Source organism: Zootoca vivipara, chromosome 6 (genome assembly GCF_965207765.1).
Source record: "Zootoca vivipara chromosome 6, rZooViv2.hap1.1, whole genome shotgun sequence".
NCBI lineage: Eukaryota > Metazoa > Chordata > Lepidosauria > Squamata > Lacertidae > Zootoca > Zootoca vivipara.
This window is the reverse complement of record NC_142589.1, coordinates 8,006,637-8,032,937: the sequence shown is the minus strand read 5'-3', so window position 1 is coordinate 8,032,937 and position 26,301 is coordinate 8,006,637. Positions and strand designations below refer to the sequence as shown.

Genomic DNA, 26,301 nt, shown 5'->3' with positions numbered 1-26,301 from the left:
TTTGCAGAGCAACTTGAATATTTGCAGTGTGAGAAACAGATTTTCAGTGTGAGAAACTCAGATATATACATAGAATCATAGAATCGTAGAGCTGGAAGAGACCACAAGGGCCATCCAGTTCAACCCCCTGCCGTGCAGGAAACACCATCAAAGCATTCTTGACATATGCCTGTCAAGCCTCTGCTTAAAGACCTCCAAAGAAGGAGACTCCACCACACTCCTTGGTAGCAAATTCCACTGCCGAACAGCTCTTACTGTCAGGAAGTTCTTCCTAATGTTTAGGTGGAATCTTCTTTCTTGTAGTTTGAATCCATTGCTCCGTGTCCGCTTCTCTGGAGCAGCAGAAAACAACCTTTCTCCCTCCTCTATATGACATCCTTTTATATATTTGAACATGGCTATCATATCACCCCTTAACCTTCTCTTCTCCAGGCTAAATATACCCAGCTCTCTAAGCCGTTCCTCATAAGGCATCGTTTCCAGGCCTTTGACCATTTTCGTACGCTAGGCATCAAATGGCTCCTTAAACGACAGTCACCAAAACATAATGTCTAGTTGCCATTTGGGGGCCAGGCAGCTCTAAAGTCTTATATTTCAAATGATGGACTGACTGTGATTGCTTCCCAGTTGAACATCTGGCTAGTTCTGATGGCAACCTTGAGCTAGGTTAAGAGATTAAAAGAAGAAAAGTCACTTGATCTAGGGACAGTCCACGTATACATTGGCCCATCCCAACCTCTTTTTCTTAATGGTGACATGGACCACTTATAATGTAAGTATCTTCACAACTTTGAGCAGGGCAGGGCAGTGGGATAAGTGAAAACAAGCTTCAACTATTAACTATACAGTGGTACCTTGGTTGTCGAACTTAATCCGTTCCGGGAGTCCTTTCGACTCCTGAAACTGTTCGAAAACCAAAGCACGACTTCTGATTGGCTGCAGGAGCTTCCTGCACTCAATCGGACATTCGGCTTCCAAAAATCATTCGCAAACTCGGAACACTCAACTTCCAGGTTTGCGGCGTTCGGGAGCCAAAACGTCCGAGTACCAAGGTGTTCAACAACCAAGGTACAAATGCAATGTTGTTTACTGCTTCTGCTCAGGCTGTACAGAAAAAAGCATTTTGGTTCCTGAGATTCATTTTGATTGTGCAGATCAAATATAACTCATAGAATTCCACAGGGTGGGGTATTAGTGTGTGAAAGTGGTCCAGATACAATGATTCCCAGGCATGCACCTCTAGATCAGTGTTTCCCAACCTTGTGCCTCCAGATGTTTTGGGACTACAACTCCCATCATCCCTAGCTAGCAAGACCAGTGGTCAGGAATGATGGGAATTGTAGTCCGAAAACAGCTGGACGCACAAGGTTGGGAAACACTGCTCTAGATGGTGGAGATGTCAGGTGCCATCCTGGCGCCCGGGTATCTTCACTTGGTCGCAAGTGACCGGCAGCTAGGTGTAAAATGCGCCTGGCGCCTGGCTAGTTTCGAACACTGAATGCAAGTTGGAAGACCCAGACTCTGTTGGAGTGAGGATGGCTTGAGCTGTTTACAGATGTGCTGGCGCAGGGGGAGGGATTCTCTGTGGACCTGCCATGGGATTGAGCTCTGGCAAGGGAGATTTGAGGAGCTGAAGAAAGAGAGGCACCAGAGGGCCCTGCCAGGATCCAACTCTGCCCCTTCCAAAAACAAAAAAAGTCCTGGCATACTAGAATGGGTCCCATTATTTCCTTGGTCAGTTTCCCAGCATGCCCTGCTCCCCCACCCCAGTCTTGTCTTCTGTGCTCAGATCTGGCTAAGGGTCTCCATGGGAAACATTTCCTGGCTGCTTTCCAGAGTATTGGGGGTGTGGGGGCGGGAATTGGGCATTTTTTTTATTCTTCCTCCACGTTCAAGAGCTTTGGCCTGCCTGGACAGGTCCAGCTGGCTAAATGGCACCCAGGCTGGTTGAGACCTGCCTCTGGGCTGTGCAGTTTGCAAAGGGGACATGCGGCTGTTTGCGTGTTCCCTGCCACTCATGCTTGACCTGAATTAATGGATTTAAGAACCAGGCGTGAAACACTTTGGAAGGAAGGAGGCGCGCAAAAAACACACACGTATTGACAGTGATCTCGTGCTTCTCAGTGTTCAAAGCAGGACAGTCCATTGGATCAAAGAAACCTTGCTAGGTTAGTTAGCTAGCTAGTTTAATTCTTTGTAATGTCACAACAGGATGAAGCATTTCGTTCCCCCCCCCAAGCTTTCTTTGTGTTTAAATTACTACCCGGCCCCGTCTTAGAAATGTGAGGGAGGGAGGAGGAGGGCTGGCAGCAACGCCTCTCCTGAGATGCCACCGGAATAAATCAGCAATTTTCAAGGGGCTGCCTATGGCACCCCAGGGCTTTTTGTAGAAAAACAAATCAAATTTCAAGGGGCTTCCATAATAGTTGCAACAGTTCTGTACAGAAAGACAGTGTCGTCCTCCCTCTTTTGCAGCTGGGGCTGGGGAACTGAGGTTGAGATTGGGGAGTCCAATTGAGATTGAAGGTGACCCGGAAACTACAGCTAACCCAGAATGCGGCAGTTAGACTGGTGACTGGGAGCAGCCGCCGAGACCATATAACACCGGTCTGGAAAGACCTGCATTGGCTCCCAGTATGTTTCCGAGCACAATTCAAAGTGTTGGTGTTGACCTTTAAAGCCCTAAACGGCCTCGGTCCAGTATACCTGAAGGAGCGTCTCCACCTCCATCGTTCTGCCCGGACACTGAGGTCCAGCACCGAGGGTCTTCTGGCGGTTCCCTCGCTATGAGAAGCTAAGTTACAGGGAACCAGGCAGAGGGCCTTCTCGGTAGTGGCACCCACCCTGTGGAATGCCCTCCCACCAGAGGTCTAAGAGAACAACAATTACCAAGCCTTTAGAAGACATCTTAAGGCAGCCCTGTTTAGGGAAGCTTTTAATGTTTGATGGATTTCTGTGTTTTGATGTTTTGTTGGAAGCCGCCCACAGTGGCTGGGGGAACCCAGCCAGATGGGCGGGGTATAAATAATAAATTATTATTATTATTATTATTACTAAGGCAATATATGCTCAGGCTGGTTTTTTTTTTTTTGCTCCTGAAACCTTCTAGAGCTCTGAACCGGAGGGATGTTTTCTTCAAAGCGTAGCTGGGTCTGCCTACCTCTTGGCTGTAGGGAAGGGCAGAAAAGGAAATAATTCTCCTAAGAATTTCTGCTCTGGCTGAGGCTGGGGGGGTGGCTATTGGTTTGGGGGCTCCTCTCCTTACAAGGCTGTGTTGGGGGCTGGGCTCACATGCTCCGGTGACCATGGAGACTAGCAGGATAATTTAAATGGGCTGCAGGTTGCCATGGCAGCCGTTGCCTGGGAAGAGGGCAAACTTCGCTCCTGCATTCTACATCTTGCGCCCAATTCACCCCCCCAAGCGATTTTTCTGTTAAAAAATCCAAAACCGCGCACATCTCGGTCCCTTTTGACAAAGCCTTTGAAAGTGGGAGCAAAGGGCAATTTCCTACAGATGCTCTGTGTTTAAATTGTCCCAGGCTTGGGAAGATTGATTAAAAGAAAGGATTAGTTTGCTTCCCTGCCAAATTGGTGTTTGTGGTTCAGTCTGGCTGTTATTTCGTCTTAGCCTTGCGGCAGTTCCTCTGCAGTCCATCAGCCCAGAGCTGGCTCCTTTGACAGGCTGCGGGCTCCCAGAGGTTAGGCTGCCTTGGGACATGGAGGTTCCATGCAACCGCGATGGGCAACGGCCACAAGCCTAGAGGAGGGCTCTTTCGCTCTTCCTGGGAGTTGGGGCAGGCGAGGCTTAGGCACAAGGGGCCCTGATCCTCCTCCCCTTTCTTTCCCGGGACTCCTCAGCTGGAGCAGGCGCTGCGCCTGGAGACGGGCGAGCGGGAAAGGGAGGCATTGGAGAACAAGAGCTTGGCTCAGCAGAACGTGGAGCTGCGCCGGCGGCTGGAGGAAGAGCAGGCAGCCTACAAGAGGAAGCTCCAGGCCTACCAGGAGGGGCAGCAGCGGCAGGCCCAGCTGGTGCAGAAGCTGCAAGCCAAGGTGAGACCCCCATAAGTCCCTCCACGCACCAGGTCGCACCGCCAGCAGCACTCCCAACACTTCTTTCCCTGCCCCACGGCAGCACCTGCTGGCCAGGCCGATGAGTAGATCGGAGCGATATCTGGTTTTCATTATCATGATACATCAGCAGCTAAACGTTGCAATTTACTGATATACAGTGGTACCTTGGTTGTTGAATGGCTTGGCTCCCGAATAAATCAGCTCCCGAACTCGGCAAACCCGGAAGTATGTATTCCGGTTTGCGAACGTTTTTTGGAAGCCGAACGTCCAACGCAGCTTCTGATTGAGTGCAGGAAGCTCCTGCAGCCAATCAGAAGCTGTGCCTTGGTTTTTGAACGGTTCCGGATTCCCGAAATGGATTAAGTTCGACAACCAAGGTACCACTGTATTACAGTTTCGGAAATAAGGATGGAGCTCTGTAGAGGCATCAGCCGGCTCCATGGTTTTCCCCGTGTTGTGATTTTTGCAGAGCAAACACACAAACATGCACCCCCTCATGATTCACATTGCCGGCTCAAAAATTAGGAAACCGATATCGCAATTAGGGCTGGGTGATAGATATTGTCCAGAACTGGTTTGTAGTCCATACCTCCCTCCTCTCTAGGTTGTCCAGTACAAAAAGAAGTGTGGGGAGCAGGAAGAGCAACTGCTTGAGAAATCTACGGAGCTGGAGCAGCAGCGCCTAGTGGTGAGCGCCTCTTTCACGCTGGGGGTGAGGGTCATGCTTGCTGCTCCCTTTCTCCCTCCAAGCCTCGAGCTGTCGACTGTTTCTGCTTCCCAGAGGCGTGCGGTTTTTCCCTGTTGCCATTGGGGTGCTCTTTGTGTGAATGGGTGGCTCTCTTCACATGCTCAGGATCCCTGCATATATTTGAGGACTACAATTGGGTGTGGAATCCGCTGGGAAGGGGGGAGGAAGCCTGGATTAAGCCGTGCTTTTGTGCATGCTCAGATGAACGCTGCCCCAGTTTCCGGAGCTAAGCTTTTTTTGAGCCCCTGCATGTCTGTCAAAGCCCCAGCGGTGGGTTCTCTCTGCTCCCTTTTCCTGCAGAGCCGTCTGGACATCACAGAGTCACGCTTGCGCCAGGAGGAAGAGCACAGCAGTGACCTGGAAAGTGCTCTCATCCGGCTGGAGGAAGAGCAACAAAGGCAAGTGGGGGAGGAGGAGCAGGGCAGGGCCGGGGGCTTTTACAAGGCACAGCTCACCCAAGTCACTAAACCCCAACTCCCTTTGTCCACCCCCTAAGTGAGTAGTTCCCAAACGTTTTTAATGTGTGATGTTGTGTTGCGCTTTTAACTGTTTTTTTGTTGGGAGCCTCCCAGAGCAGCTGGGGAAACCCAGTCGGGTGGGTGGCATGTAAATAATAAATTTTCAGAACAATAAATAAATTACTCAGCACCCCCCCCCCCTGGAAATCAACCTAATTTAAGCAAACAAACAGAAAGATTCAGCGAGCCATTTGCATTCGTTTATATACCTGCCAACCTAGCAGCTCGAAAGCACGAAGTGCAAATAGATAAATAGGTACCACTCCGGCGGGAAGATAAATGGCGTTTCCATTCGCTGCTCTGGTTCGCCAGAAGTGGCTTAGTCATGCTGGCCACATGACCCGGAAGCTGTAATGGTCAGGGGTCCCTTTACCTCTATCCCTATAATTCCCAGAAATTTTTTGATTCTCACCCTTTTCCTATGCATCTGCAGGGAGGCGCGCGCGCACACGCACACACACACACAATATCCAAATAGACCTGCCTCCTTACCTCCTTACTTCCTTACCTGCTGCCCCCTGTCGCCTCCAGGAGCACCAGCCTTGCCCAGGTCAATGCCATGCTGAGGGAGCAGCTGGACCAGGCGAACACGGCCAACCAGGCTCTCAGTGAGGACATCCGGAAGCTGACGGCTGACTGGACCAAGGCCAGAGATGAACTTGAGCAGCGGGAGGTGGACTGGAGGCGAGAGGAGGAGGTCTGGGGCACGGGAGAACCTGGGGTGGGTGGGGGCTTGAGGCAGGGGGCAGGTTTGGGGAGGGATTGGAAAGCGGTCCGAGAAGAGGCAGAGGGATGCCAGAGCACAGAACCTGTCCTCCCTCGGTGCCTTCATCGCCTCTGGTGAAAAGGGTTTGGCAGGTTTTGAAATTGGGGGGGGGGGGGCTTGCGGGACCTGCCTCCCTGAGAAGCCGGCTGCCAGCCCCCAGGTCACCCCCCCCCCCGGCTGGTGACTTTGTGAGCTGGCATTGCGAAGCGCTTTCTTGTTGCCGGCTCCGTCCTCAGCCTGCGGCTTCTCCTTCTCCCTTGCAGACGTTCAACGCGTACTTCCGCAACGAGCACAGCCGCCTGCTCACCCTCTGGCGGCAAGTGGTGGGCTTCAGGAGGCACTTTGGGGAGATGAAGACCACAATGGAGAGGTCAGCCCTCAGACCAGGAGCCTTGGCCACAGCCCACACCCTGGGCCTGTCCGCACTGCCCGGGCTCAAGCTGCTGTTGTTACTGTGCTCAGTGCCAGATTTACGTATAAGCTAAACAAGCTGTAACAGGGACCCAGGTGGCGCTGTGGGTTAAACCACAGAGTCTAGGGCTTGCTGATCAGAAGGTCGGCGGTTCGAATCCCTGCAACGGGGTGAGCTCCCGTTGCTCGGTCCCAGCTCCTGCCCACCTAGCAGTTCGAAAGCACGCCAAAGTGCAAGTAGATAAATAGGGACCGCTCCGGCGGGAAGGTAAATGGCGTTTCCATGCGCTGCTCTGGTTCGCCAGAAGCAGCTTTGTCATGCTGGCCACATGACCCGGAAGCTGTCTGCGGACAAACGCCGGCTCCCTCGGCCTATAGAGCGAGATGAGCGCCGCAACCCCAGAGTCAGACACGACTGGACCTGATGGTCAGGGGCCCCTTTACCTTCTTTAAACAAGCTATAGCTTAGGGCCCCACTCTCTCGGGGGCCCCCAAAAAAATTAAAGAAAAAAAACCTTGATGAATATAAGATAAAAAACAAATAAAATAAAACCTACATACAGCAAGAGTGTTTTGTGTTGTGTAGGCTCCTATGATGAAAGTAGTGGGCCCCGCCTGCTAGCCTGCTCCCTAAAATATCACTGGTTTGCTCATTTCTATATATAGAATGCCTACTGGTTGCATGGCAATATGTGCAAATGGCTTTAGAAACCTATTAGGTCCATAAATTACCATATAGAATATATTCAAGACAAAAAACAGCTGCAATTTGTTGTTGACAAAGGACATATAAAGGGGCCCCATTACCTTCAGTAGCTTAGGGCCTCATCAAACCTAAATCCGGCCCTGACTGTGCCACAAACTCCCTCGGAGCCTGTATTAGGGGACATTTCCATAAACAGCCACTGAGAAAACTGGGCAGATCTGTGCATAAATGAAAAGTTATACAAATTGGCTTGATTCTGCCCTTTTAAAATGCGATGGTTTTTTTTTGGGGGGGGGGGTGTTATTGGTTTGTTGTTTTCATTTTGATAACAGTCGTACCTTGGGAGTCGAACGGAATCCATTCCAGAAGGCTGTCCGACTTCCAAAATGTTCAAAAACCAAAGCGTGTCTTCTGATTGGCTGCAGGAAGCTCCTGCAGCCAATCAGAAGCTGCGGAAGCCCCGTCGGACGTTTGGCTTCCAAAAACAGTTTGCAAACTGGAACAATCACTTCCGAGTTTGGGACACTCTGGAGCCAAAACGTTCGGGAGCAAAGGCATTCGAGATCCAAGGTACGACTGCATATATTTTGTGGTTTTATATATTGATTTTGTTCTGTGAACTGCCCTGAGAGCTCCGGGCATAGGGTGGTATATGAATTCAATAAATAATAAAAAAATAATAATTTGCACAAAAATATACAAATTGATTAAATTGAGCATACGTCCCTCAGTGCTTTTTTGTGTGTGGAATGTTTTTTCCCTTGTCTGCTTGTCATTTTGTAGGGGCAGGAAGCGACTGAGCCCCTTGCCCCAGCCATTTGAAAACCGTGCTAGATCAGTAAACCTCATGAGGTCTAGAAAGCTGAACTAAATGGTAGCTGGGAATCTTAAGAAGCCCGGAGCACAGTTTTAAGTGCGCTCTTGGTGGTGCTGCCTGCTCAGTGGCTCGTGAGGAGGAGGTGCATGCTGTTGCCTCCATTTATTTCTCTTTTTTTGAAATAATTTTTATTTGATTTTACAAATATAAATTTATAACATTCCAAATGCATATCCATATACTATAGAGATTACTCTGAATCTCGAGACTCCCCCCCCATCCCCTCTGTGGGTCCTAGTGCTTAATTTACTGCTGCATATTATTTCCATATTCTACCTATATTTTAAATCAATCCATATTATCCATTGTATTTGTTACATTTCAAGTGGGTTTCAAATCCTGCTAATGTTTCTATTTGCTTGCAGGCGTCTCCTAGATAAATTATAATTTTTTCCCTATTCTTTTTTCAAGTTTTTGTCCTCTTGGTTCGTGAGTTTTCCAGTCAGCTTTGCCATTCCAACGTAGTCCACCCGCTTAGCTTGCCATTCCTCTCTGGTAGGGGGGTTTGTCTTCTTTCCATCTCTGGGCTAGTAGCTGTAATGGACTATCCAGAATTGGACACGATGACAGGAAGAATCTGAAACCGAAGGGACCAGAAGTTCTTAAGGGATTGGACTAAATTTGAGAATTATTTGAAAAGCAATTGTAAACAACAGGTTACGCTAGTAGGTTTGCAGGAAGTTTTGTTAAGGGGAAAGAATTTAAATATTACAGAGGAAAAATAAGAGGAGGATTATAGATTTACGGTTATAAAAAGTAATAGTGAAATTAGAAATACAAGAAGTAGTTATGGAATTGGAAAATCTTGAGAAGTGGTTGATGGAAGTCAAAAATATTGTATAAGAGTTATACACTAACTACGATCATATAACTTCGATTAAAATAGCCAAATCCTGAAAGCAGATCAGAATTGAACCACGTTGAAATTTAAAAGGACAAGGAAATATTGATATGAAATTTAAGTGTGAATTTAAATAGATATATATAACTTACACAGGATATGATTGGAAGATTGCTTTTCATTTCTTTTTTTCCCTTCTTCCTTTTTTCCCCCCTCCCCTTTCTCCCTGCTTCCATTTTATTCTTCTTTTTTGACTTTTTTCGAATGTGGAATTCTTTATATGTAAAAGTGAAATGTCTCAATTTCTTTTACGTTTTTGTAAATTTGTATGGCTTTTGAAGATTGAAATAAATAAAAAGCATTTTCAAAAAAAAATATTGTATAGGATAGGAATGATTGTTAAATGTTACATGGATATATAGGCAAAAATCAATAAAAATATAATAATAATAATAATAATAATAATAATAATAATAATAATAATAATAATAAAGCACCTGAGCGGCTGTTGTCCCATACATAAAAAGTCTTTTCTGCTCCTTTGCGATGTCGGTACTTAGATTGCTGCCTGCATTTCTCTCCCCTGAGCAACTCCTCTTGCTCCCTGTCTCGGCAGGGACCTCTCTGAGCTGGGCCACGAACTCTCCCGCTCCAGCCGCACAGTCCATGCCGCCTGCCTGAACCTGAGCAGCAACCTGCGCCTGTCGGAGAGCAGCACCGGCGCCACCTTGGAGAAGCAGGCGCTGCTGATGGCGCAGCTGGAGGAGCAGCTGAAGGACAAGGTCCGCGACATGATCCAGCTGCAGGTCCGCTGCGACATGGAGAAGGCCGAGCTGGGCAACAGGTACCGTGGAGGGGGAAATGGTTGGGGGACGCAGGTTTCCAGAGCATTGGAGAATGGCCTGTGGTCAGGGATACAAGGGGTTTCCCATCAATGTCTGGAGGGAAGAGAGGAAGCTGGCCTTTGGCCCATCTAGCTCAGTGTTTTCTACACTGACCAGCAGCTGCAGCTCCCCAGGGTTTCAAGCAGGAGACATTCCCGGCCCCACCAGGGACGCTGCTATTGGGAATTGACCTTCTGCATGTGAAGCAGGGGTAATAATAATTTTTGCAATTTTAAATACTCAACATCCTTACAATATCAGTGACTTCCCTGCTTCTGTTTCCATGGTTCATTTTGCATAGCATAAATCCCTGCATATTTTACATCAACTAAACCAGGGATGTCCAACAGGTAGATCGTGATCTACTGGTAGATCACGGGGTGTTCCTGGTAGATCCTGGTTGATCTCTGGCCCCCCAGCGATCTCCCAGCGATCTTACAAGAAAGAAGATTCCACCTCAACATTAGGAAGAACTTCCTGACAGTAAGAGCTGTTCGGCAGTGGAATTTGCTACCAAGGAGTGTGGTGGAGTCTCCTTCTTTGGAGGTCTTTAAGCAGAGGCTTGACAGGCATATGTCAAGAATGCTTTGATGCTGTTTCCTGCTTGGCAGGAGATTGGACGGGATGGCCCTTGTGGTCTCTTCCAACTCTATGATTCTATTATTCTACTAGCTGACCCGGCCACGCGTTGCTGTCAGCCATATGTCAAGAATGCTTTGATGGTGTTTCCTGCTTGGCAGGGGGTTGGACTGGATGGCCCTCTATGATTCTATGATTCCTTAGAAAAAGCAAAAAAAAAAAAAGCAAAACAACAACAACAACTTTGGCTTTCTAAAAAAGCTCCACAACATTGCCGTTCTCCAAAAAGCTCCACAACTTTGGCTTCCTACAAAAGCTAATCAACTCTTGCTTCCCAAGAAAGCTCAAAAACTTTGGGTAGATCACTGCTAGATTTTTTTTATGACAATGGGTAGATCACTGCCAGTTTTTTAATACTGTGAGTAGATCACAGTCTATTGGGAGTTGGACGTCCCTGAACTAAACCATTCAGTCTTCCATTATTACATCCGTCAAAGCTCATTTACACTGTTGAATTTATCTTAATGCTGCCAGCGTTTTCAAGTGTGCACAATTTCCCCCATATATTCAGTAAACATTTTCCAGTCTTCTTTAAACGTATGTTCTTCTTGTTCAACGAGAGGATAATTTTATTATTTATACCCTTCCCATTGGCTAGGTTGCCCCAGCCACTCTGGGCAGCTTCCAACACCTAAAAACACAAGAAAATAAATAAAACCTTCCTGATACAGGGCTGCCTTCAGTTGTCTTTCAGCCCCTGAGCTATGGCCTCCCCCCACCAAAATGTTTCCCACTCTTTGCATGTGGGGCTTCTGCTGAGGAGCCTGGCTCAGGCTCAGGCCCTGCCTGCTTTGCCTGCAGGAGGGCCACTTCCCCACCCACCCCACCCCCCAGGACCAGAAAGGATGCCCATCAGCCCACAACTGACCACCAAGACTGGTCAGACCTCACCTGGAGTACTGTGTCCAGTTCTGGGCACCACAGTTCAAGAAGGATACTGACAAGCTGGAATGTGTCCAGAAGAGGGCAACCAAAATGGTCAAAGGCCTGGAAACGATGCCTTATGAGGAACTTGCTTAGGGAGCTGGGTATGTTTAGCCTGGAGAAGAGAAGGTTAAGGGGTGATATGATAGCCATGTTCAAATATATGAAAGGATGTCATATGGAGGAGGGATAAAGATTGTTCTCTGCTGCTCCAGAGAAGCGGACACGGAGCAATGGATTCAAACTTCAAGAAAGAAGATTCCACCTAAACATTAGGAAGAACTTCCTAACAGTAAGAGCTGTTTGGCAGTGGAACTTGCTGCCAAGGAGTGTGGTGGAGTCTCCTTCTTTGGAGGTCTTTAAGCAGAGGCTTGACAGGCATATGTCAAGAATGCTTTGATGGTGTTTCTTGCTTGGCAGGGGGTTGGACTGGATGGCCCTTGTGGTCTCTTCCAACTCTATGATTCTATGATTCTAAGACGTACACTTCTCTTACCCTCCAGGATCAACGAAGTCACGTCCAGTCTGGAGCGCTTGAAAGGCCAGAACATGGAGAAGACCAAGGCAATTGAGGCGCTGACCCAGAAGCTGGAGAGTTTGGTGAGAGGAGGCAGCTGGGTTTGGGGGGAGGAGGGGTGTGTGTGTTGGGTGGCCCCTGAAGAAGAAGCTCACCAGGCATCTGCTGGACATGTTTCAGTTTGCTCTGGCAGGGACCGTGTGGCCCTAAGGGGTCTCCCTGGTGCTGCGCCCCCCCCCGGTGTCCCCCCAAGCTGGCATATGTCCCCTCCTCCCCTTCCTCTACCACCTGAGCCTGGGACTCCGCTGCTTTCATCTCACCATTGTCTCCCTCACTCTTGCTTTCTATGCTCCAATATTACTTGGGATGTGGGTGGTGCTGTGGACTAAACCACTGAGCCTCTTGGGCTTGCCGATTGGAAGGTTGGCGGTTTGAATCCCCGCGACGCGGTGAGCTCCCGTTGCTCTGTCCCAGCTCCTGCCAACCTAGCAGTTCAAAAGCACGCCAGTGCAAGTAGATATATAGGTACCGCTGCAGCGGGAAGGTAAACAGCGTTTCTGTGCGCTCTGGTTTCCGTCACAGCGTTCCATTATGCCAGAAGTGGTTTAGTTATGCTGGCCAAACCCGGAAAGCTGTCTGTGGACAAACGCTAGCTCCCTTGGCTTGAAAGCGAGATGAGCACCTCAACCCCATAGTCGCCTTTGACTGGACCTAACCATCCAGGGGTCCTTTACCTTTTTTGTACCCCCAATATTCCCTTTTGAGATGTTTAAAAAGGGAAGAGAGAGAGTTTTCCTTTTTTAAAAATAATAATAATATTTTTTATTTAATTTTACATAGAGAAAAAAGAAAAAGAAAAGAAAAAGAAAAAAAAATTAAGAAAGAGATACAAAAACACAAAATGCAAAAAAGAAAAAGACAATGTATATCCCCTCTTACTTCTTCCAGCATCTTCCCTTCCCTTTCTTACTATCCTAGTTTATAGTTAACTCTTATCATTTCCAAATCTCATCTAAATATCATAAAATTACATCTTATCTCACATTTCATAACCTTATTTTTAAATCATTCTTACTCATTGTGTATAAAAGAGTGAAGGAAAGGTAAAGAAAAAAAAAGAGAAAAAAGGCCCACATTAAAAATAAAAAGGCATAAAACATTATCATCTTCTCCCATTTCTAATCCAAATATTTGGATTAGAGAGAGTTTTCCTAAGCTCTTCTTCACACTGCCCAACTCCTCTCTCCTCTGCCTCCTTGGAGAGCAACAGTAAATTTCCTCATCGCTTCTGTCGCACTGCTACGGTTCAAATGGAAATTGACCGTTGGGAGAGTTCCCCTGTCAGTGTCTGAGCCTGAAGCCAAATTGAAGGGACTGGCTTGTCCAAGTCTCCTGAGGCGTCACCATTTGCCAAGGCGGTGGGGTTTGCCGCCTTTCTTTCGACCACGGCTTTGGTTCGAATCATTGAACCGTAGAGCTGGAAGGGGGGCGTCTAGTCCAACCCCCTGCAATGGAGGAATCTTTTGCCCAATGTGGGGCTCAAACCTGCAGCCCTGAGGCTAAGAGCCCCATGTTCCTCTCCTTCCCCCACTACCCCACGGAGGAAGCAGAGCCACCAACTGGGTCTCTCCAAGAATACTGGCAGGGCCTTGGAAACATGGGGGCACAAGAACCCTGTCAGTGCCCAGTTAGCAAGAGTTTGGAGCCTTTTAACTTACTCAAAGGAAGGGCCTTGAGCCTAGCATCCTTTTTTGGTGTATGTGTTCGTTACTGTCTAATCTTCTTCTCACTCTTCATTTGAGCCTTGCCATGGATGAAAAACTACCGGGGGCAAGGGGGCGTGGAACCAGTGGGAGGAGATTTCTTAATGCTTAAAGTCCTTCAGACCCTGCCTGGGTGAATCCTAGAGTCGTAGAACTGCAGAGTTCGAAGGGAATCCAAAGGGTTTTCCAGTCCAGCCCCCTGCAATGCAGGAATCACAGCCGAAGGCTCCCTGACAGACAGCAATCCAGCCAACCTCTGATAAAAAAAACTTCCCATGAATGAGAGTCCACCACCTTCTGGGGGATTCTGTTCCACGGCCGGACTGCTCTGACCCTCAGAACGTTCTTCCTAACGTTGATTCAGAATCTCCTTTCTGGTATTTTGAATCCGGTGGCTGGGGTGCTCCCCTCTCTGTAGCAGCAGAAAACAAGTTTGCTCCATCTTTGGGGCACCCAGCAGGTTAAGGATTCATCCCTGGTAAGTAGGACCAGGTAGGGCTGGGAAGGGCTGAAACTCTGGAGAGCTGCTTTTTATTTTAGACAGTGTAGAAGAGACTGAGGCCGGTGGGCTTCGGGGGTCAGGCAGGCTCCTCAGTTCCTCGGAGTTCCCTCCAAGCTGGCTCCCTGCATTAAATGCCCAGCAGCTGGAACCTGGCAAGAGAGCCCTTCTTGCTTTGCTGATTTCCCTGCCTCGTGTCTGGTTCCAGGAAGCCTCCCATGCGCAGGAACAGGCAGTGGCGGAGGCCGAGGAGGTGGAAGCCTTGCGGACAGAATCTGAGTTGCTGCAGCAGACCCTGCGTGACCTCGCTCAGGTACAGGGAAGAGGGGACACACATACACCGTCCCTTTCGTGGCGTATGGCTCATCTCTTTCGAAGCTGGGATGTGAAGGAGAGGGGGCACTTCTGCCTGGTCCCGCTGTGAGTTTTAATTTTTGTTCTCCCCGTAGGCCGTGATCTCCGACGCGGACAGTGCCGTCCACCTCCCGGCCATGGAAACCTCCGACAGCGACGCCACCGGGCTCAGCCTGCGGGGCTTGTCCTCCAGCTTCCGGACGCCCTCCCCGCTGCGCCGTTCCTCCCCCCACCGCCGCAGCCTGTCCCCCATCTTCCCAGACTCCACGCTGGCGGTGGTGCAGTCGGCTCTGCAGAAGCGCCAGCTGCAGCTTCAGGTGAGGGAGGAGGGGGCGTCCGATGCCCACCCCACAGCCCCAATCACCCCAAAGGCCAGGGAGGCAAGTGGGGGCACTTGGGGGAAGAAGGTCTTTGCCAAAATCCTGAGCAGGGCTGCTTCATGGAAGGGAGCGCGGGAGATAATAATAATAATAATAATAATAATAATAATAATAATAATAATAATAATAATAAATGATTTTGCCACAGCCTCTCTGGGCTGCTTGCAACATATATAAAAGCATAATAAAACATTGAACATTGAAAAGCTTCCCTAAACCATGTTCGTCTCACTCAAGATTGGGTGGCGGGAAGGGGAGAGAGGAGTCTCTAAACTGCAAGGGGAGAGGCCACCCCCAAAAAGGCACCGCTCACTCTCCCTGTGTGAGAGCAGGAACACAAACTGGGTTTCTGCCCTGCTTAGGCTGTGCAAATGTCCCTAATTGGTCTCGTTTCTCCATAACTTATTCTGATTCTTGTCACCTGTTTTCCAGATGGCATCCAGCCTCTCACCTCTGGTTTTGCAGGCTTAGTTGGCAGCCCCATCACCTGCCATGATGTGGGGGGGGGGGCTAATAACTTGGTTTTAGGAAAGGCACAGGGGACGCAGGTGGCGCTGTGGTCTAAACCACTGAGCCTCTTGGGCTTGCCGATCAGTAGGTCGGTGATTCAAATCCCCGCGATGGGGTGAGCTCTGTCCCAGTTCCTGCCAACCTAACAGTTCAAAAGCACACCAGTGCAAGTAGATAAATAGGTACCGCTGCGGTGGGAAGGTAAATGGGGTTTCCGTGCACTCTGGTTTCCGTCACAGTGCTCCATTGCGCCAGAAGCAGTTTAGTCATGCTGGCCACAAGACCTGGAAAGCTGTCTGTGGACAAACACCAGCTCCCTCGGCCTGAAAGTGAGATGAGCACCGCAACCCCATAGTCGCCTTTGACGGGACTTAACCGTCCAGGGGTCCTTTACCTTTTTACCCTTATACCTTTAGGAAAGACAGACAGAAAGAGAGATTCTCAGGAGGCTTCCATAGAATTGTACAAGACAACAATAGGTAGAGAAAGTAAACATGTGAATTGCCTCAGTACACAAAACATGTGCAACCAGAATGCAAGGCCGACAAGTATACCTCCTTGCTAGCCGAAATTTACTACCCATTGTGCATTTTGGTTGTTCTGCACTATCTGTCGACTTGAGGAAACTGGAAACCAGAGTCCCAGAAATGTTAGTATCCTTCTCTGCTGAACTGTGTTTGTTGGTGATTAGGTCATTTTAGACATCTTTTAACTGCATCTTTTATGGTGACGGTTCTTTGCTGTGCTGTGAGCTGCTCTCTGGGAGAGAAAGACAGCGGTAACAACCCCAGCGACCAGAGTTCTCCTTTTCCCCGTCTGGGTGTGGGCTTTGCTACCTGCCGGTCTGTTCCTGAGCCTGACGTTGCTGCTGGCTTTTACTTTTTACGCCCAGGACCTCCGGGGGAAATATGAGGCTGCGCAGGACCTTGTGTCGTCCCTGAAGAGGCAGTTGGCAGAGAGCGACAATGAGCGCCGTTCCCTGGAGCAGAAGATCCTGCAGCTGAAGGGGGACCTGGACAGGCTGTCGCAAGCCAAGGAGGACGCGGCTCATGATGCCAACCGCTTTCGGTCATCTGCGGAACTGCTGGGCAGGTGAGGCACCTTGAATTGCCCTCTGGAAGGAAGCAAGGAGCACCGGGAAGGCAAGGAATGCCTTTGTGAAATTTCCCCGCTGCCTCTCTGTCTGAGTGCGTGCCCTGGCTGTGTCTCCTTCCCAGCAGTCTCCGCTGAAAGGGCTTGTGTGTACAGTGGAACCTCGGTTTATGAACACCTCGGTTTATGAATTTTCGGTTTACGAACGCTGCGGACCCATCTGGAACAGATTAATTCACTTTCCATTACTTTCAATGGGAAAGTTCGCTTCAGTTTATGAACGCTTCAGTTTATGAACAGACTTCCGGAACCAATTGTGTTCATAAACCGAGGTACCACTGTATGTTAGCATATAAAGACTGAACCCCGCTCTGCACAGAGGGGCAGCAAAACAACCTGCATCCAGAGGAGGCTTGTGTGTCTCTGTGTGAGTCTGTGCTCTGGGCTGCCTTCTTTTCAGTCTGGAGGAGTAATTCAGCACTGTGCTGTGGGAGTCCCTCGGCCCTGTATACCTGAAGGAGCGTCTCCGCCCCCATCGCTTCCAAAAATTGGCTTCTTGCACTCCGCCTCTTGTTGCTGCATTGTTTTCCCAGTTATTTCTAATTCACACCCCATTCCCTATAATTAACCTTATATTACCTTCTTTTCTTTTTTGGGGGGTTGTTTTAAACTTATTGTCCTTAACCGTTGGCTGTCCACTTGCCCATGTGACTCCCCCTCTTCTCAAGAGAGAGAGAGATGGTCATGGTTGTGAATGCACTGGGACGGCTGTTGTGGGAAGTTGATGGAATGGGCGCTGTCCTCTGCTCCCTTACTGTCCTCGCCGTGCTGTAGTGTCCCCCTCCTTTCTCCTCTCCAGCGAGAAGATGAACCTGGAAAAGAACTTGCAGCTGTTGCAGCAGAAGCTGGAATTCCTCCATCAGGAAAAGGAGAAACTGCAGCTGGCCAACAGCGACCTTCAGCGACAGTGTGATGGCCTGGAAGAGGAGAAAGAGGACATCTTAAAGGACCAGGAACGGGCTCGGAAGGAAATTGAGCGGAGGTAAGGTGGGAGATTGGTGAGGGCTTTTTTTCTTGGGGGAGGGGGTCCCCTTTTTTCAAGAGGGGCTGAAGCTGGTGTGGTCTCAGGTCCAGTTCTCTGGTACTAGGGTTGGGGTACACCTTGCATCGACACAGAGGCACCCTGGGAAGGTACGGAGCTTCCTTCAAAACACCAAGTCAAAAGCAGTGGACTCTGAAAAAATGTTGAATGTTGTCTGCCCAGGAAGCATGATTTTTTTTTTGTATTAATATTTTTTATTGAAAGAATTGCAGTGATAAAGAAACAATGCGATGCAGAGAAAAGGAAAAGAAAAGCGAGAAAATAAACAGAACGGAAATTTGTAGAAAGAAACAGTATGCAAAAATGCAATGTAATATACAGTGGTACCTCGGTTTACAAACACAATTGGTTCCGGAAGTCCGTACTTAACCTGAAGTGTACTTAACCTGAAGCGAACTTTCCCATTGAAAGTAATGGAAAGTGGATTAATCTGTTCCAGACAGGTCCGCGGAGTACTTAAACTGAAAATACTCAAACCAAGGCGTACTTAAACCGAGGTATGACTGTACTCCCATACATGCTTCTTTAAATAGATATGAGGTTATGTCTATATGAGATTCAGAAGTAATACAAAACACAAGTGAGTGAGAAGATTAAAGGCTTTATTCTAAACATCAATCAATATATACATACCAAGCAAGCACCTCAATCTGCCACTTGGAAGTCCTCTGTTTGCACGGCCCCATGGCCATCAGTCTGTGCATGAACTTCACTCTCAAACTCTGCCCACAACCATCCAATTTATAGATAGCTAACCTGTGTGGTTTGCCCAACTGCTTACTAGCTACATGCAGATTATTCATTAGCCGTCTAATGCAGGCATCCCCAAACTGCGGCCCTCCAGATGTTTTGGCCTACAGCTCCCATGATCCCTAACTAACAGGACCAGTGGTCGGGGAAGATGGGAATTGTAGTCCAAAACATCTGGAGGGCTGAAGTTTGGGGGTGCCTAGTCCAATGCCTCACTTTCTTGAAACAATGTCCAACATCAAAGAAGGTACTCATCAAATATCTTCTGGATAGATTGCCCAGACAGGTTATTATCCTAATACATATGTAGATATGGATAGCCTGCTACAGATGTTTTGGCCTACAGCTCCCATGATCCCTAACTAACAGGACCAGTGGTTGGGGAAGATGGGAACTGTAGTCCAAAACATCTGGAGGGCCGAAGTTTGGGGATGCCTAGTCCAATGCCTCACTTTCTTGAAACAATGTCCAACAACAAAGAAGGTACTCATCAAATATCTTCTGGATAGATTGCCCAGACAGGTTATTATCCTAATAAATATGTAGATATGGATAGCCTGCTACATTTCGCAGAAAGCCATCCCAAATGTCGTCGTATTTATACAAAGCTTATGTCTAATAAGCAGTCCATTCATAAGTTGCGAGTGTTGTCCTATTGCAATCCAGTCTCAGTCTCTTGGCCACCGTTAGGGTGCCTTGTCCCATTGTTAACTTCCATGCAATAGGTTGTTGTTGTTGTTGTTGTTGTTTAGTCGTTTAGTCGTGTCCGACTCTTCGTGACCCCATGGACCACAGCACGCCAGGCACTCCTGTCTTGCACTGCCTCCCGCAGTTTGGTCAAACTCATGTTCGTAGCTTTGAGAACACCGTCCAACCATCTCGTCCTCTGTTGTCTTTGTCCATGGAGTTTTCTTGGCAGGGATACTGGAGTGGCTTGCCAGTTCCTTCTCCAGGTGGATCACGTTTAGTCAAAACTCTCCACTATGACCTGTCCATCTTGGGTGGCCCTGCATGGCATAGCTCATAGCTTCTCTGAGTTATTCAAGCCCCTTCACCACGACAAGGCATTGATCCATGAAGGGGATAGGTATATCGTTCAAAAGAATATTCTCCGCTGGCAGTTTTAGCTTTATCTGAGCCGTCGTCGTTACGCAGCTCAGCACTTTCTCCCAGAGAACACTCTACAGACATGTTTCATGGAGGCATTGCCCTTGCCACATCTCCAGCATAGAGCTGTTTTTGCCGGTCCTTTTTTCAAAATGCCCTGGGAACCTGACTTGACATCAGGGTCTCTCTGTGAATATGCCACCTTTGTTTAACCCGAGGAAGAATGCCGTGGGGGTGAACGGCTGGCATCTTCTTCTCGGGAGACAGGAAAAGTGCCTGCAAGTGGGCGAGCCTGCTGTCCTCTCTCCCCTCTTCTGTCTCCCAGTCGCAAACAGCTGGAGCAGCTGGAAGCAAAGAAGTCTGGCCTGAAGAAGGAACTTGTGCTGGTGAAGGAAGCCCTGAGCAAAGCCCTCCTGGAGAAGGAGGTCTCTGAGCATGAGAAGGCCGAGGGGGATGAAGCCCTGTCCAAGGCAAGTAGGCATCTACTGGGGAGGGGGCTCCCCCATAGGCATTGACACCCAATGCCCTTCTGAAATGTGTTGGGGGTTCCAGAGGTAGCATTATTATCAATTTACTATGGGGTGGAACAGGCATCCCCAACCTGGGGCCCTCCAGATGTTTTGGGACTACAACTCCCATGATCCCTAGCTAACAGGTCCAGTGGTCAGGGATGATGGGAATTGTAGTAGAAAACATCTGGAGGGCCGAAGGTTGGGGATGCCTGGGGCGGAAGTTTCGCAGGCTGGGAAGGACTTGCTCACAAATTTATTGACAGCTGCACGAATTATGATAGCTAGGAAGTGGAAGGGGCAAGCAGAATATAAAATGGAAGGATGGTATAAAGAGGTGTGGGATATAGCTATTAATGATAAATTAACATTAAGATGGGGAATATGCAGGAGAAATGATTTCAAGGAGATATGGAAGGTGTTTGTAGAATTTGTACTGTTAAAACAGAAAGGGGTCAAACCATCGCAAGAGGCATTGAAATTCTGGGAGGTTGGATAGTTACAATGGAATGGTCTCGGGGCGGGGAGCACATTTTATTCTTATTTATTTATTATTGTTACTATGTTAGAATAAAGAGAATGTGTTGGGGGAAGGCTGGGGGGAGGTTGTTTTTGCTTTTCTTTTTATTAGGCCAGGCTTCCTCAACCTCGGCCCTCCAGATGTTTTGAGACTACAATTCCCATCATCCCCAACCACCGGTCCTGCTAGCTAGGGATCATGGGAGTTGTAGGCCAAAAACATCTGGCAGGTCGAGGCTGAGGAAGCCTGTATTAGGTATTTGTATATTCTGATTTTATGTTGTAACTGCCCTGAAACCTGCAGGTATAGTAGGGTTGTATACAAATTAAATAAATAAATAAAATTTGGCAGCCCCCCCAGGTGCTTTTCAATACCTCCAAAGCAAGAAGTGCAATGAGGCTAAGGCTGCCCTCATGCCTGTGTTTGGGGATCCTGAGCATGCCCCCCCATCCTGCTTGCTTGAGACCATGAGGTGGGTTCTGCAGGATCAGGCCACAGGCAGCCCTGCAGCCTGTCTTGGCAACCTGCTTTGCTCCAGTCCCAGCAAGTAGGTATTATTATTATTATTATTATTATTATTATTATTATTATTATTAGAATTTATATACCGCCCTATACCTGGAGGTCTCAGGGTGGTTCACAGAAAAGATCACAATATATAAAATCAAAATAAGAACAATAACCCAATAACACCCGCCCCCCAAAAAAGAGCCACATTTTAAAAGTACATAGGGTGTCAATCAGATCAACCAAAGGCCTGGTTAAAAAGGAACGCCTAAAGGTGTGTAATGAAAGCGCCAGGCAAACTTCCCAGGGGAGAGCATTATGCAGACGGGGAGCCACTGTGGAGAAGGCCACGTTCTCGTGTTGCCACCCTCTGGACCTCTTGAGGAGGAGGCACATGAAGAAGGGCCTCAGAGGATGATCTCAGGGTCCCGGGAGGTTCATATGGAACCTGAGCCACCAGGCCTTTGTGGGATGGCTCTTGCTTCTTGCAGGGGCCTGAGGTTTGCACCTGGGGGTCACAGGCTCTTCTGCGCACTTCCTTTCCTTTCCTGTCTCAGGTCGAGGCGAGCCGGGCTGAGCTGGAGCTGGCCTTGAGCCGCCTGAAGTCGGAGGAGTCCTCCCTGCGTGACTCGCTCTCCAAGATGAGTGCCCTCAATGAGGGGCTGGCACAGGATAAGATGGAGCTCAACCGGATAATCATCCAGGTAAGAGAGAGTGGGAGGGACCCAGGTGGCACTGTGGGTTAAACCACAGAGTCTAGGGCTTGCTGATCAGAAGGTTGGCGGTTCAAATCCCTGCGATGGGGTGAGCTCCCATTGCTCGGTCCCAGCTCCTGCCAACCTAGCAGTTCGAAAGCACATCAAAGTGCAAGTAGATAAATAGGGACCGCTCCGGCGGGAAGGTAAACGGCGTTTCCGTGCACTGCTCTGGTTCGCCAGAAGCGGCTTTGTCATGCTGGCCACATGACCCGGAAGCTGTCTGCAGACAAACGCTGGCTCCCTCGGCCTATAGAGCGAGATGAGTGCCGCAACCCCAGAGTCGGACACGACTGGACCTGATCGTCAGGGGCCCCTTTACCTTTACCTTTAAGAGGGAGTGGGGGCTAGCAGCTGCAGAGAGGGAAGTGTGTCTTGTATTGTCTGCAAACCGAGAACGTCCACATCTGAAGGATTTGTGCCAGAAGGAGGTGGCAGAGTGTAGGGTTTGTCAGGGGGTGGGAGAATGTCTGGAGGTCTTTGTCCATGACAGAGCAGAGGCAGGAAAAACAGTTCCTGCTCAGGAAGAACCTCCTTCCGGCTTGGGCATGAGGTCCAGCACTGCTTTGCCCAGATTTATTTGGGGCAGCAGAAGTTGCAGGTGTTAATATTGTGCAGTCGAAGCGGCTGGAACCGTAAGAACTGACTCCCTTTGGAAGGAATCATTGTCTGGGCACATGGAAATATTATTCAAAGTTTTACTTGCAGAACTCTTTTTAACACAGAACATAAGCATCAAAGATACATCCAAAAAAATCCATTCATTATCTTGTTCTGTCCAGCACAGGCTCAGCGTCTTCTTAGAAATAAAAGATTTCAAAAATCCAAACTATGTTTCTTCCCCCATCCCAGCCTCAGTTGGCCTTAGGCCAGGCATAGGCAAACTTGGCCCTCCAGTTATTTTGGGACTACAACTCCTGTGATCCCTAGCTAACAGGACTAGTGGTCAGGGATGATGGGAATTGTAGTCCCAAAACATCTGGAGGGCCAAGTTTGCCTGCTTAGGCTAATGCAGCTCTTGGAGAGCCATTGACATGCATAATTCAGAGAAACTCAACAGCCGCCACCCTTTCAAGATGGCAGATTTGCAACTCAATACCTTTATCATTATCATTTATCCCTTTAGTAGGGACCCAGGTGGCGCTGTGGGTTAAACCACTGAGCCTAGGGCTTGCTGATCAGAAGGTCGGCGGTTCAAATCCCTGTGACGGGGTGAGCTCCTGTTGCTCGGTCCCAGCTCCTGCCCACCTAGCAGTTCGAAAGAACATCAAAGTGCAAGTAGATAAATAGGTATCGCTCCGGCGGGAAGGTAAACGGCGTTTCCGTGCGCTGCTCTGGTTCGCCAGAAGCAGCTTTGTCATGCTGGCCACATGACCTGGAAGCTGTCTGCGGACAAACGCCGGCTCCCTCGGCCTATAGAGCGAGATGAGCGCCGCAAACCCAGAGTCGGACACGACTGGATGTGATGGTCAGGGGCCCCTTTACCTTTACCCTTTTACCTTTATCATATGATTAAAGTTTCACTCTCCAAAACAATCAGCAGTTATTCATTACCCCATTAAGGAGCTCAGAGTCCTTTAGAAAACAACACTGGAAAAACCCCAATGTTAGCAACCCTTCAGCAATGCACATTTAGCCATTTTCCATTTCAAAACTTTGTTACTGCACATGTTGTTGTTGTTTAGTCATTTAGTCGTGTCCAACTCTTCGTGACCCCATGGACCATAGCACGCCAGGCACTCCTGTCTTGCACTGCCTCCCGCAGTTTGGTCAAACTCATGTTCGTAGCTTTGAGAAGCTACGAAGCTACTGCACATACATTTTCCATTTCTGTGTGAACTAAATCTATTATAAACGGGGTGGGTGGGTGTTTGGCTTTTCCAAAGCATACAGTCATGCCCAACGATGGCAAAACAACTTTCTGTGAAATGTGCCCTATTGTGTCTGTATACGTGTGTGGGTTTTTTGGGGGGTGGGTGGGAGAAAGACAGAACAGCTTCCTCCCCGCTCAGCATCCTGTGCGCTGAGTAACCCTCACTGCCAGCCTTCCACTGTCTCCCTCCCCACCCTTCTGGGCTCAGCTGGAAGAACAGAAGGCTTCTCTCTTGGGGAAGAAGCAGGAAGTGGAACAGGAGAAAGCCACGATCCGGGACGAGCTCGTGCGGCTGGAGCAGGAGAAGCTGGACCTGGACACAGAGCGCCACGGATTGGGCCACTCCCTGCAGGCTGCGGAGCAGAGCCGGGCAACGCTGGAACAGGAGGTGCTGGTGCTGCAGAAGGAGAGAGGGCAGCTCCAGGAGCAGCTGGGACAGGTGAGGGATGGAGGGCCCTTTGTCCTGTTTTGAGAAAAAGTTGCTCCCTTTCCCTTATGGGGTACCCAAGAGCCTGTATACAGTCCTTAAGTGGGCTCCCTATCGGTAGGAGAAAATAACAGAGGCCAACCAGAGGATATTGAGAAGCAAAGCGGCTAGTAAGCCTGATCTATATTCAAGGAACTGTTGCCACAGGGTCCCCACTCACCACACGCAGGAGGGAGGAGGAACCCTGAGCAATGGTGCGCAAGCCCTTATATAGACTGTGAGCTGAGAGGGTTAATAGCTCAACAGTCGCCCTGCATCATGGGGCCTGTGACGTTTCACACACCCAGAAATGCTAAGTGCAGTGTACTGTTGTATTTTCTGTGTAATATGAAACGCTGTATATTTCCTGTTCTGTCCTGTTGCTGCTCTCAGCCGAGATGGACCTAACAAGCCCTGGCTGAGGAGCTCTTAATAAATCTGTGTTTTTACCGAGCTTGGAATCGCTCCGATTTATTACAGACGCAAGGAGTTGATAACGCTGTTCACCGCTATACACCTTGCTATTTGAACTGAGAAGGAGAAAGCTTTTAAGAGACTTTAAAAGCAGAAAGGTGCAGTGGAAGCGCGCAGGGCATTTTGTGACGCGGCTGGAATGCCAGTGGGCATACAGGATTTTCACCTTATGCCCCAGCTGCTGCGCTGATAACGTTACCCAACATAGACTTTTGAAATTGCCCACCCTGTAGCCCAAGACCACCCCCCAAAACATACATACATACATACATCACAGATGGAGGCAGTCTACAGCAGAAATCCTTTCTGCCAGGATACCTGATAATGGTCACTGATTGCATTACCTGGGCAGTCTGGCCATTCTGTTGTGATGGTTAATACTTTAGTTCCTGTATCCAAGTCACAGGCTCAGCCTATCCATACACAACTACGCCCTCAAGATAGGATTTGTAAGCAAAAAGACAATGGGAAGGCTTTCCCCATTTGCCTCCCTTACTACAGAGGAATATTTGAGGTCACTGGGAGAGTCAAAATGGCTTCAGGATTGCTCTCCCATACTATTTCAGACACGTGGTTCATATATTTAGATATGTGTGCATTTATGAATATTCATTCAATATTTGAGACCTTAAAATTATTATAACAGTCCTCTTAAGGCCAGTTTCCTTCCATTTCCAGGATCTCCTCCTCCTGCTCTGTGTCTGCAATTCACTTTTCTAAAACTCAAAGCAGATTGCCCTGCAAGACAGGACACAGCTACTTTGTGCAAGCTAGTTGATCATTGTGATGTCTGAGTTGCTGGTCACTCCTCACAAGACCTCCACTATTTTGATGATGGTGATGATTTATTAGACTTATATTCCGCCCATCACAAGATCTGAGGGCGGCTCACAAGAATGTAACGTTCAGCTGCAAGAGAGCTCACAACTGAGATCTTGGGAGCAGACCTTTGCAGAAGCTGTGTTGCTCAGGTCTTCATAACACAGGGCTTGCAAAGCAAATGTTTTCTCATATTCGCACCCAAATCTGGGATCTGTTGAGCTGGCAGTGACTGGGAAGGGAATGGTTTTTGTTGCAGGACTGAGGTTGGCATCATAAACACCAGGCTCTTGCTTTAGCCCTGCTGGGCAGAGGGGCTGGGGGAGCAGAGAGGGACCATGAAAGCCAAGGGGGCATCTAAGTGGTGTCTAAGCTGCCTCTCTCCCTCCTTCCTCTCCTCCCTCTCTTTCTCTCCCTCTCAGCTTTCCCGCCACAGGAGTGCAACCGGTGAGGAGCTGGGGCAGGTGCGCAGGGAGCTAGAACGCCACAGCGACGCATCTCTCCGGGCAGCCAGGGAGAAGGAGTCGCTGATGAAGGAAAAAGCCAGCTTGGTGGTGCAGTTGGCAGCCTCGGAGCGAGAGAATCGGGGCCTGGCAGAGGAGATCTCTGGCCTCAGGTGTGTGTGTGTGTGACCCCACTTTAGCACCTATTATTATTTATTTTGATTTATTTCTTCCATCTGCCTCCCACCATTCCTCCAAGCAGCTCAAACACAGTTCACTGTCCCATTTCCTCTTTGCAACAGCCCCGTGAGGCTGAGAGATGCAGCTCAAGGTCGCCCAGTGAGCTCCGTGGAAAGGTGGAGATTTAAAACCTAGCCCTCCTGCGTCCTAACCTGGGGCATTGTTAAGGGGCTGGCAGGGAGGGGCAGTGTGTCGTCCGTCTGGTTCTTCTGCCCACCTGAACCTCGAGGTTGCTG

General features: G+C 48.9%; 1 protein-coding gene across 2 annotated transcripts in view; it reads left to right on the top strand.

The window, feature by feature from the left end:
- Positions 1–26,301, top strand: part of CROCC (ciliary rootlet coiled-coil, rootletin) — a 52,835-nt gene that overhangs the window by 6,487 nt on the left and 20,047 nt on the right. For both annotated transcript variants that reach the window (XM_060276317.2, XM_060276318.2), the window contains exons 4-18: positions 3,859–4,050; positions 4,676–4,759; positions 5,120–5,217; positions 5,869–6,034; positions 6,367–6,473; positions 9,555–9,782; positions 11,889–11,985; positions 14,373–14,477; positions 14,614–14,835; positions 16,301–16,500; positions 17,360–17,542; positions 19,785–19,929; positions 21,553–21,699; positions 23,832–24,062; positions 25,805–25,998. In XM_060276317.2, the coding sequence (XP_060132300.2) occupies positions 3,859–4,050; positions 4,676–4,759; positions 5,120–5,217; positions 5,869–6,034; positions 6,367–6,473; positions 9,555–9,782; positions 11,889–11,985; positions 14,373–14,477; positions 14,614–14,835; positions 16,301–16,500; positions 17,360–17,542; positions 19,785–19,929; positions 21,553–21,699; positions 23,832–24,062; positions 25,805–25,998 (2,399 nt within the window). The remainder of the gene's footprint in view (positions 1–3,858; positions 4,051–4,675; positions 4,760–5,119; positions 5,218–5,868; positions 6,035–6,366; positions 6,474–9,554; positions 9,783–11,888; positions 11,986–14,372; positions 14,478–14,613; positions 14,836–16,300; positions 16,501–17,359; positions 17,543–19,784; positions 19,930–21,552; positions 21,700–23,831; positions 24,063–25,804; positions 25,999–26,301) is intronic.